The 12,499-nt window shown below is 47.5% G+C and overlaps 1 protein-coding gene across 5 annotated transcripts in view; it reads right to left on the reverse strand.

Annotated features, from left to right (window-relative positions):
- Positions 1-12,499, reverse strand: part of FCSK (fucose kinase) — a 38,037-nt gene that overhangs the window by 16,328 nt on the left and 9,210 nt on the right. Inside the window, exons 1-5 of one of the 5 annotated variants that reach the window (XM_032283845.1) lie at positions 5,224-5,436; positions 4,933-5,024; positions 1,520-1,582; positions 733-836; positions 233-384 (exon numbers count right to left, since the gene is read on the reverse strand). In XM_032283845.1, coding sequence (XP_032139736.1) covers positions 233-384; positions 733-814 — 234 coding nt within the window. In that variant the 5' untranslated portion in view covers positions 815-836; positions 1,520-1,582; positions 4,933-5,024; positions 5,224-5,436. Of the gene's footprint in view, positions 1-232; positions 385-732; positions 837-1,519; positions 1,583-4,681; positions 4,765-4,856; positions 5,025-5,223; positions 5,437-12,499 lie in introns of those variants that run through there. The other 4 variants (XM_032283844.1, XM_032283846.1, XM_032283843.1 and 1 more) reach the window with 4 other exon arrangements.

Below are 12,499 nucleotides of genomic sequence, written 5' to 3' on the forward strand. Positions count from 1 at the left end.
GATATTCGCTCCAACTCTAAAAATATTGCAAAAGCTGGCCCTGCCTTCCACCCTCACCTGGACGGCAAGGCAGAGATGAATCCGCCCAATTTACAGAAACAAAAACTGAAGCTAATGATGAAGCCAAAGCTGAATTGACCAGGGAGATGGAGCCAGAGGAGCCAGGGATCTTGGAAATGACCTGGTTCCAGTAGGGACATGGGCCAGGGAGGTGGCCCTGGTAAGCACTCACGGTGAAGCCTGCCCGGGCACTCAGGTGTTCAGCAGCCACCAGCAGGGCATTGAGGGTGGCTCCTCCGCTGCCCACACGCTTCTCTGGGTCCTCCACGGCCAGTAACAGTGTCCCAGCAGGGATCTGCTCCCGTTTCTGCCGCACCTCCAGTTCTAAGGTCGGAAGAGACGCTGAGACCTGCCCCCCAGCTCAGTGCCCTGGCCCAAAGCACCTGAGCAAGCCTACTGATCATCAGTGTTTGATCATCCTTGACAACTTTCCATGTAGGAGGCCATTAGATCTTCACCCAACTCAGTGAGAGAAGTCCTATTACTCCCATCTTACAGATGAGAACACTGGGGCACAAGGAAACGACATGACACATAAGCAGTCACATGGCTAGGGAGAAGGGGGATCTGGGTTTGAACCCAGGTCTGCCTGGCACCTAGGGTTGGAGGGACATAGCCAGGAAGGGGAGGGGGTTCTCCATTAGGAGCTATGTGGGAAGGGGAGTCCCCTACCTCTCTGGAAGACCTGGACACTGTCCTTGTACTGGCAGGTCAGGATGACGACCGTCCAATCAACTCCCTTCGGCTGCTCCATTCTGGCCAAGTGGAGGGGCTTCCTGAGACAGCAAGATGGGTAGATGTAACTATTTTTTAAGCTGGCATAAGTAAAATTAATTATTTTTGTATACAATTCTATGATTTTAACATGTGTATAGATTCTTGTCGGTATCACCACTATCTGCACTCCAGGAAAACTTCCTCATACACTCTTTCCTCCACCCCTAATCCCTGACAACCACTGATCTGCTCTCTAAAGCTATAGTTTCATCTACTTAAAAAAATGTTGGCCAGGCATGGTGGCTTACACCTGTAATCCTAGCACTTTGGCAGGCTGAGGTGGGCAGTTCACCAGGTCAGGAGATCGAGACCATTCTGGGCAACATGATGGAACTCCGCCTCTACTAAAAAAATACAAAAATTATCTGGCATGGTGGCACATGCCTATAGTCCCCGCTACTCAGGAGGCTGAGGCAAAAGAATCACTTGAACCCAGGAGGCAGAGGCTTCGGTGCGCTGAGATCACGCCACTGCACTCCAACCTAGTGAAAGATCGAGACTCCGTCTCAAAATAAAAGTAATTAATTAATTAATCATAGCCACTGAGCTAACCCACTCTAGACCGTAGTTAAGGTGCTGTGATTTTTTTTATCCTGGCAACACCCTTAGACCCTTCAAGATAAACATTATTATCTCCACTTTACAGAGGCCAGTAGACACTACAGTCAAAGTTGTAACATACCTGGGTCTTTTGGATTCTTATTCAAGTGACGGTGATAATGATATCTGGTCCCAAGCAAAGGCACTGAAAGACAGCAAGAGGCCAGATGTGGCGGCTCACACCTGTAATCCCAGCACTTTGGGAGGCTGAGGCAGGTGGACCGCTTGAGCCCAAGAGTTTGAGACCAGCCTCGGCAACATGGAAAAACCCCCCCTCTACCAAAAAAAAAAAAAAAAAAAAAAAAGAAACCACACACACACAAATTAGCCAGGCATAGTGAATGTGCCTATAGTCCCAGCTACTCAGGAGGCTGAGACAGGAGGATTGCTTCAGCCCTGGAGGCAGAGGTTGCAGTAAGCTGTTGTCATAGCTTTGTCCAACCTGGGTGACAAAGCCAGACCCTGTCTGGAAAAAAAAAAAAAAAAAGACAGCAAGAAAGAAATCCCCAAAATGCCTGGGTCGGGAATGGCTCACATCCACAATCCCAGCACTTTGGGAGGCCAAGGCAGGCAGATCACTCAAGGTCACGAGTTTAAGACCGGCTTGGCCAACAAGGCAAAACCCCATCTCTGTTAAAAGTACAAAAATTAGCCAGATGTAGTGACATGTGCCTGTAGTCCCAGCTACTCAGGAGGCTGAGGCAAGAAAATCACTTGAACCCAGGAGACAGAGGCTGCAGTGAGCGAAGACAGCGCCACTGCACTCCAGCCTAGGCAACACAATAAGACTCTGTCTCAAGAAAAAAAAGAAAGGACAGGCATGATGGCTCACACCTGTAATCCCAGCACTTTGGAAGGCTGACGTGGGTGGATCACTTGAAGTCAGGAGTTCGAAACCACCCTAGCCAACATGGTGAAACCATGACTCTACTAAAAATACATAAAAACTAGCTGGGCATGGTGGTAGGCATCTGTAATCCCAGCTACCCAGGAAGCTGAGGCAGGAGAATTGCTTGAACCTGGGAGGCAGAGGCTACAGTGAGCTGAGATCCCGCCATTGCACTCTAGCCTGGGCAATAAAAGCGAAATATCGTCTCAAAAAAAAAAAAAAAAAGAGGCTGCGCAGGGTGGCTCATGCCTGTAATCCCAGCACTTTGGGAGGCCAAGGCAGTTATATCACAAGGTCAGGAGTTCAACACCAGCCTAGCCAAAATGGTGAAACCCCATCTTTACTAAAGATACAAAAATTAGCCAGGTGTGGTGGTGGGCACTCGTAATCCCCAGCTACTCCGGAGGCTGCGACAGAGAAATGCTTGAACCCAGGAGGTGGACATTGCAATGAGCTGAGATCACGCCACTGCACTCCAGCCTGGGTGACAGGGTGAGACTCCATCTCAAAAATAAAAATTAAAAAAAAAAAAAAAGCCGGGCGCGGTGGCTCAAGCCTGTAATCCCAGCACTTTGGGAGGCCGAGGCGGGTGGATCACGAGGTCAAGAGATCGAGACCATCCTGGCCAACATGGTGAAACCCCGTCTCTACTAAAACTACAAAAAATTAGCTGGGCATGGTGGTGCGTGCCTGTAATCCCATCTACTCAGGAGGCTGAGGCAGGAGAATTGCCTGAACCCAGGAGGCGGAGGTTGCGGTGAGCCGAGATCGCGCCATTGCACTCCAGCCTGGGTAACAAGAGCGAAACTCCGTCTCGGAAAAAAAAAAAAAAAAAAAAGAAGAAAGAAAGAAAGACAGAAAATAAATGCTCTAAATAAAGTTCAATGGCCCAGAAGGTCTGAGCCCAGTCTTCATCTCAACATAGCGATGGAGAGACATGAGCAGGTGACAGATCATGGCCAGAGTGGCGAGGGTATCCCTTCCTAATGGCAGGGGCAGAGGAACAGTCCTGGGCTGAGTATCAGTCCCATAAGGCTCTGACCCCATCCTTTCCTGTTCCTGTATGATCCTGGACAAATTACTTAACCTCTCTAAGACTCAGTTTCCTAATCCGAAAATTATGGTCAAAGACACTAACCTCCCAGGACTGTTTTCAGCATCAAATACAAGGTAAAGTATATGGCACACAATGAATGACAGATCTTTCCAGCCAGACAAGGAAGCAGGAGAGTTTAACCTGTCCCTGAAGGAGGGACTAGAAGCTCTCAAATATTCTCTGAGTTAAAGATCACGCTGAAGAAGAAAACAATCAGGGAAGGCGTGGGGAAATCAAGCAAGGCTGAGGGGTTAATTTCCTGAGAGATTAATGCAAAAGGTAAAATGAGACAGGTAGCTAACACATATGGAGTGCTTTTTTCAGGCATTATGCCAAAGGCACTTCAGCATCACTTCACATGACCCACCCAGCAGCCCTAAGAATTGGCTCTTATCTCACGGAAGCTCTGGATAAGGAAACCACCGTATAAAAAGCAGAAACTTAGCTGTTAGGTTGGTACAAAGGTAATTTTGGCTTTTGCAGTAGCTTTTAATAGTACAGGCAGGCTCAGTTTTTGTTTTGTTTTTGAGAAACAGAGTCTGGCTCTGGCACCAAAGGGTGGAATGCAGAGACATGATCACAGCTCACTGCAGCCTCAAACTCCTGGGCTCCAGTGATCCTCTCATCTCAGCCTCCCAAGTAGCTGGGACTATAGGCATGAGTCCCGCTAGGGTTTTTTTCTTGTTGTTGAGATGGGGTCTGGCTTTGCTACCCAAGCCGACCTACAACTCCGACTCAAGTAATCCTCCCCCTGGGCCTTCCAAAGGGTTAGGATTACAGGTGTAAGCCACCATGCCTGGCTTTTTTTGGGGGGCGGGGGAGAGACAGAATTCCGCTCTTTTCACCCAGGCCGGAACGCAATGGTGCGATCTCGCCACTGAGGTGGCTCACGCCTGTAATCCCAACACTTTGGGAGGCCGAGTCAGGCAGATCATGAGGACAGGAGTTCAAGACCAGCCAGGCCAACATGGGAAACCCCGTCTCTAGTAAAAATACAAAAATTAGCCGGGCATGGTGGCGAGTGCCTGCAATCTCAGTTGCTTGGGAGGCTGAGGCAGGAGAATCGCTTGAAATTGGAAAACAGAGGTTGCAGTGAGCGGAGATCACGCCACCACACACCAGCCGGGGCAAAAGGAAACTCCGTCTCAAAAGAAGAAAAAGAAATATGTTTTAGTGTCCTCAGCCCCACGATGTCCAAGACTGGGATAGGGTCGGGGGGCAAGAGATAGAATAAAATATAAAGAATTCTTCATATGTACCTTTTGAAGAGAGGTGGGTCAGGGACTGCATATTTTAGAACTTTAAAGAGGAAAAAAAAGGTTCACGGAGTATTTGCTGCCTTCTGAATAACAGACCGAAAGAAGCTAATTAGGAGTAAAATCGTGTTGTAAATTAACCAACAACATATCACTGAGATTCGTGCATAATACTGACCCCTGGCCGGGTAAACTGAGGCAAGAGACGCGGCCTCAAAGCAAATTCAGAGCAGCGCCGGCATCCCGGGCCCCACTTGCTTCAGGGTGAGGATCCTCTGGGGCCCGCATCCCTCCCGGTCCCAGCCGCCCGCAGGTCCCGCCGCACCAGACGGGTCGCGGGGATCCCCTAGAAAAACCAGGCCAAGGGGACGCGGTAGCGCAGAAGCCCCTGTGGGCTCCCCGGGTGGCGCAGACTTCCCGGGGACTCTTCCCTGTCAAGACCCCGGGCAGCTCGCGGCTCAGCTCGGTGCTACCCGTCAGGGAGGGTGCACCAGGAAGCCGCGGGGGCACAGGGGCGCTGCGGGGACCCTCGCGGACAGACGTACCTGCCGCGGCCCGGTGCTCGGCGGAGCGGGCTCTTTAACGCGAGGCTGCGCGACCCTCGCGGCGCACGCTGGGAAATGTAGTTTAACCTCTGCGTCCTCCTGGCCGGATCCCCGCCCGGCAAAAGACACGCTCGGTGCCACCGCACTGGGTAGCAGGGATGGCCGGGGCAGCGCTTTCCTGAAGGGCAGCGGGGCTGCATTCAGAAGGGAGGTGCGGAGAGGGCCGCTCCAATACTCTCGAAACTACAACTCCCTAAAGACCGATGCGCCTTAAAGACACAGGCCCTTTTTCTGGAACTCAGGGATCCAAGTTAATATGTTGCTTTTTTGTTGTTTTGTTTGTTTGTTTTCTGGTTTGGGGTTTTTTTTTTTTTTTTTTCTTTAACCCCTCTGGCCAGGACCCGGAGCTGCTGCTTTCCTCGGTAGAAAAATCACACTTTGCCAAAGTGGAAGCAGCTACATTGCATTTGCAGTTAGAAGAAATTGCGCTGGTTTCCTCACGTGGGTCCTTTGGGAAGAAACTTTCCAACTCCGTAGTGGGCAGGGATTCTGCAGAGATTTGGGGAAAGTTGTGAATGGCAGCATTGATTGTCATGGCTGAAAATTGCAGACACTCCGAGTGTCTCTCTCTAGGGTACTTTGTAAAAGGAAAATGAATCTCCGGACCCCAAAGTCACTAAGCCAAAGGGAAAAGTCCATCTGGGGACTTCATTAGGCAAACCTATCTCCCATTTTATTCCTTAATAAGATGACTACAAAGATAAAAAGCTAGATATGGCCTGGCCCTCACAATTTGCCCACTAGGAAATTCCTTCTGGGCCCCAAGATCTGTACCTTCAAAGAGTTCTGTGGAATTTCACCCTGACAGTGTAAATTGATAGCTTATCTTCACAGGTGCTGGACTGACAGAACTCAAAGTCATCTCTCTGCTCACCTGAGACAAATGCATATCTCATTGCTTCCTCTGCCCTATGTTTATTTTTTATTTTGTAAAAATGCAAATTCACTGAGCTAGATGAATGCATAAGTGACTATTCCTCTAACCCCCTCTCACATGTGAAAGGCTGATCAAAGGCTCAGAAAAGGCAGAGCACAGTGGCTCACATCTGTAATCCCAGCACTTTGGGAGGCCGAGGTGGGCAGATCACCTTTGAGACCAGCCTGAACAACAAGGAGAAACCCGATCTCTACTAAAAATACAAAAAATTAGCCAGGCATGGTAGGCTGAGGTAGGAGAATCCCTTGAACCTGGGAGGCGGAGATTGTGGTGAACTGAGATTGTGCCATTGCACTCCAGCCTGGGCAACAAGAGTGAAACTCCGTCTCAAAAAAAAAAAAAGTTGGGTGTGGTGGCTCACACCTGTAATTCCAGCACTTTGGGAGGCCGAGGCAGGAGGATCACTGGAGGTCAAGAGTTCGAGACCAGCCTGGGCAACAGTGCAAAACCCCATCTCAACTAAAAATATGAAAAAAAAAAAAAAACCTACCTGGGCATAGTGGGAATAATAGTGTAATCTCAGCTACTCAGGAAGCTGAGACAGGAGAATTGCTTGAACCTGGGAGGTGGAAGTTGCAGTGAGCTGAGATCGTGCCACTGCACTGCAGCCTGTGTAACAGAGCAAGACCCTGTAAAAAAAAAAAAAAAAAAAAAAAGACTCAGAAGAATGCAACAATTTGCCTCTTCTCTACCCAGGCCTTTAAAAAATTTCCTCTTTCTCCAATATCTGCTTTTTCCCCTTTAAATATTGAAGCCCTCAAAATCATCTTTGGAGAAAGGTACAGCTGTCCTTAACCTTGGCAAAATAAACTTGTAAACTGATTGAGACCAGTCCCAGGTGCTTTTTGGTTTACAACTAGAAAACTAAACGAGGCACATTCGTGCAAGGCAGATCTACATGTTCAGTAGGGAGTGATGTTCAGGACATGGTGTTAAGGGGAAATTAGCAAGTCATACAGCAATATGTATGGGAAGCCCCTAGAATCAAAAATAATGTTTATGGACAGATAGCGTGCAGATACACAGGAACAGGGCTGGAAAGGAATGCATGCTAGGGAGAGACTGCTAAGGGTGAGGACGATCAGGGAGAACTTGAGCTTTATCTGTATAGTTTGAATTTCTCTTATAAGAATGTACTTTCCTTGGCCGGGCGCGGTGGATCATGCCTGTAATCCTAGCACTTTGGGCGGCCAAGGTGGGTGGATCACCTGAGGTCAGGAGTTCAAGACCAGCCTGGCCATTATGGTGAAACCCCATCTTAAAAAAAAAAAAAAAAATGCCGGGTGCGGTGGCTCAAGCCTGTAATCCCAGAACTTTAAAAGAGGCAAAGGAGTGCAGATCACCAGATCGAGACTGAAACCATCCTGGCTAACATGGTAAAACACCATCTCTACTAAAAATACAATACAATACAATAGCCGAGTGTGGTGGCATGTGCATATAGTCCCAGCTACTAAGGAGCTTGAGGCAGGAGAATCACTTGAACCTGGGAGGCAGAGGTTGCAGTGAGCCAAGACTGTACTACTGCACTCCAGCCTGGTGACAGACTGAGACTCTGCCTAAAAAAAAAAAAAGAGTGACACTCTACCCAGGTATGGTGGCTTTTGCCTATGATTCCAGCACTTTAGGAGGCCAAGGTAGAAGGACCACTTTGAACCCAGGAGTCACAGACCAGCCTAGGTAACACAGTCAGACCCTGTCTTTACAAAAGAAAAAGAAGGCGAAGGAGAAAGAATTAGCCAAGCGTGGTGGTGCACCATGTAGCCCCAGCTACTGCGGAGGCTGAAGCAGGGGAATCACTTGAACCCAGGAGGCAGAGGTTGCAGTGAGCCGAGATTGCACCACTGCACTCCAGCCTGGGCAACAGAGCGAGATTCTGTCTAAAAAATAAACAAATAAAAAGGAGAAGGAGAAAGACGAGAAGAAAGGGAAGGAGAAGGGGAAGGGGAAAAATGATGCTCCCTTTGCATCCCCTTGAGGTACAGGGGGAAAAAAAAAAGAAGAGTGATGCTCTGAGAAAATAACAAGTGTTAGTGAAGATGTGGAGAAGTTGGAACCCCATGTACTGTTGGTGGGAATGTAGAATGGTGCAGCAGCTATGGAAAACAGTATGGCGCTCCTAAAAAAAAAAAAAAAAAAAACCAATTACTAGGTGTGGATGGGACAGGCAGGGCTTGCAAAAGGATCAACATGTCTTTGGCTAGAGATTTATTACATCCATCTTTGGAAAAGGAAAAGAAAAATCATGAAAGAAACCATTAGTTCAAAGTCCAAATTCTTATTTTATGGATGTTCAGATTGTCTCAAAATTACCATAGTTTTCAGCCATGCTCAGACAGTGGCTTTTTGCGTGGGTTGTTCAACAGTATGAGCCTACAGAAGGAAAGGCCAGACTCACAGAGGGTGTTCACTTAGAGGAAAGCAACACAAATGTGCTGATCCACACCACTTCCTAAATCTCTGTTATCTCACAGACAGCCTTACCATAAGTCTAGCAATTCGAATTCATCTACCAAGATAATGTATTCCTAATTACGTTTGATTTTGTAATATATACAACAGTGGTCTATTTTGGTGTCAGTTTTCCAATAAAGTTTTGATTATGAGCAAAAAAAAAAAATTACTCTGTGATTCAGCAATTTCACCTGCTCTATCGTCCAGGCTGGTGTGCAATGGCACAATCATGGCTCACTGCAGCCTGTGTCCCCCCGGGGTCAATTGATCCTTCTGCTTCAGCCTTGCAAGTATCTGGGACTACAGGCACGCATCACCACGCCCGGTTAGTTTTTGCCCAGCCAAAAAATCATTTTATTACAGAAACTTCAAATATATCCAAAGATGAAAAAATGTTATAATTAATTAACCCAGAGTACCCACTCATCTCCTCTGTTTCCTTTCTTTTTGTTTCTTTTCTTTTCTCTTTTTTTTTTTTTTTTTTTTTTTTTGAGACAGAGTTTCACTCTGTTGCCCAGGCTGGAATGCAATGGTGCGATCTTGGGTCATTGCAACCTCCACCTCCCGGGTTCAAGTGATTCTCCTGTCTCAGCTTCCTGAGTAGCTGGGATTACAGGCATCTGCCACCATACCCAGCTAATTTTTGTACTTTTTTTCACTACACCCAGCTAATATTTTTTCCTAATTTTTGTATTTTTAGTAGAGACGGGGTTTCACCATGTTGGCCAGGCTGGTCTCGAACTCCTGACCTCAGGTAATCCACCCGCCTCCCAAAGCACTGGAATTACAGGCATGAGCCACCATGCCCGGCTGCTAATTTTTGTTTTTTTTTTTTTTTTTTTTTTTTTTTTGGAGACGGAGTTTTCCTCTTGTTTGCCCAGGCTGGAGTGCAATGGCTCAATCCCAACTAACCGCAACCTCGGCCTCCCAGGTTCAAGTGATTCTCCTGCCTCAGCCTCCTGAGTAGCTGGGATTACAGGCATGTGCCACCATGCCCGCTAATTTTTTTTTTTTTTTTTTTTTTTTTTTTTTTTTTTTGAGACAGAGTTTTGCTCTTGTTACCCAGGCTGGAGCGCAATGGCGTGATCTCGGCTCACCGCAACCTCCATCTCCTGGGTTCAGGCAATTCTCCTGCCTCAGCCTCCTGAGTAGCTGGGATTATAGGCACATGCCACCATGCCCAGCTAATTTTTTGTAATTTTAGTAGAGACGGGGTTTCACCATGTTGGCCAGGATGGTCTCGATCTCTTGACCTCGTGATCCACCCGCCTTGGCCTCCCAAAGTGCTGGGATTACAGGCGCAAGCCACCGTGCCTGGCTTAATATTTGTATTTTTAGTAGAGACGGGGTTTCACCATGCTGGCCAAGCTGGTCTTGAACTCCTGACCTCAGGTAATCCGCCCGCCTCCCAAAGTGCTGGAATTACAGGCATAAGCCACCATGCCCCGTTTTTTTTTCTTTTGAGAGGGTGTCTTGCTCTGTCTCCCAGGCTGGAGTGCAGTGGCGTGATCTTGGCTCACTGCAACCTCCGCCTCCTGAGTTTAAGCGATTCTCCTGCCTCAGCCTCCCGAGTAGCTGGCATTACAGACATGTATCACCAGCCCAGCTAATTTTTGTTTTTATGGAGAGACAGGTTTCAGTTTTTGTGTTTTTAGTAGAGACTGGTCAGGCCAGTCTCAAACTCCTGACCTCAAGTGATCCACCTGCCTCAGCCTCCCAAAGTCCTAGGATTACAGGTGTGAGCCACTGCAACTGGCCTCATCTCTTCTATATTTATAAATTTAACCAATTTTTTGTTGTCTCTATACCTACACCGCAACCCTGGATTATTATTATCATTTTTTGAAACGGAGTCTCACTCTATAGCCCAGACTGGAGTACAGTGGCGAGATCTCAGCTCACTGTACCCTCCACCTCTTCGATCCTGGTTCAAGCAATTCTCTTGCCTCAGCCTCCAGATTAGCTGGGATTACAGGAACACGCCACCACACCCAGCTAATTTTTGTATTTTTTTTTTTTTCTTTTTTAAAGACGGGGTTTCACCATGTTGGTCAGGCTGGTCTTGAACTCCCAACCTTGTGATCCCTCTGCCTTGGCCTCCCAAAGTGCTAGGATTTCAGGCTTGAGCCACCACGCCCAGCCAAATTATTTTAAAGCAAAAATTGAGAACAGACCCTATCTCAAAAAAAAAAAAAAAGGAAGACAATAACAGTATTGAAAGCAGGAACTCAAAGAGATATTTGTACACTCATGTTCATAGTAGTATTATTAGAAATAGGCAAGAGCTGCAAACGACCCATCACTGACAGATGAATGAATAAAGAAAGAAAACGTGGTATGTACATATAATAGAGTATTATTCAGCTCTACAAAGGAAGGAAATTCTGACATATGCTACAACATGGATGAACCTCGTGGACATTATGCTCCGTAGAATACACTGGTCACAAGAGGACAAGTACTGTATGATTGCCCATTTCCTATTGGCTACTCAGTCATTTTCCTTTTACTTTTTTTTTTTTGAGACAGGGTCTTGCTCTGTCACATAGCTGGAGTGCAGTGGCACAATCTCAGCTCACGGCAGGCTGGACTGGGACCTTGCAGGCTCAAGTGATCCTCAACCCATACCCTGCGAAGTTGTCTATTTGGTCATTTACTTACAGATTTGCATAATTATTTTGTGTTAGGGCCAAGTGCGTTGGCTCAAGCCTGTAATCCCAGTACTTTGGGAAGCTAAGGCGGTAGATCAGTAGAGGCCAGGAGTTCAAGACCAGCCTGGCCAACATGGTGAAACCCCATCTCTACTAAAAATACAAAAATAAGCCAGGTATGTTGGTGTGCACCTATAGAACCAGCTACCGGGGAACCTGAGGCAGGCTGTTGCCCAGGCTGGAGTGCAGTGGCTCGATCCTGGCTCACTGCAATCTCTGCCCCCAGGGTTCAAGTGATTCTCCTGCCTCAGCCTCCTGAGTAGCTGGGACTACAGGCACCTGCCACAATGCCCAGGTAATTTTCATATTTTTAGTAGAGATGGGGTTTCACCATGTTAGCCAGGCTGGTGTCGAACTCCTGACCTCAAGTGATCCACCCAGCTCAGCCTCCCAAAGTACTGGGATTATAAGCATGAGCCTCCTCGCCGAGCTAAAAAAGACATTAAAAAAAAAAAAAAAAAAAAAGGCAAACGAACAAACAAAAAACGGCTGGCTGCAGTGGCTCATGCATGTAATCCCAGAACTTTGGGAGGCCGAGTCGGGTGGATCACCTGAGGTCAGGAGTTCGAGATCAGCCTGGCCAACATGGTGACACCCCATATCTACTAAAAATACAAAAATTAGCCAGGCATGATTGCGGGTTCCTGTAACCCAGACACACGGGAGGCTGAGGTAGGAGAATCACTTGAACCATTGCACTCCAGCCTGGGCAACAAGAGCGAGATTCCGTCACACACAAAAAAATAAGGTTTGGTGTGGTGGCTCATGATGATCCCAGTTCTTTGGGAGGCCAAGGCAGGTGGATCATTTGAGGCCGGCATTTTGAGAACAGCCTGGGCAACGTAATGGGACCCCTTCTCTAAAAAAAAATTTTTACGATTAGCTGGATGTGGTGTACCCCTGTAGTCCCAGCTACTTGGGAAGCAGGGGTAGGGGGATCTCTGGAGCCCAGAACGTCAAGGCTGCAGTGAGCTCAGATCCTGCTACTGCAACCTGCCTGGTCAACAGAGCAAGATCCTATCTCTAAAAGTCCATACACTGCAATTGGTTGATATGTCTTGTCTTTTCTTCTCTTTTTTTTTTTTTTTTTTTTTTTTTAGGCTGGGCACGGTGG

This window comes from Sapajus apella, unplaced genomic scaffold, assembly GCF_009761245.1.
Source record: "Sapajus apella isolate SASKATOON/1434 unplaced genomic scaffold, GSC_monkey_1.0 scaffold15, whole genome shotgun sequence".
Taxonomy (NCBI): Eukaryota; Metazoa; Chordata; class Mammalia; order Primates; family Cebidae; genus Sapajus; species Sapajus apella.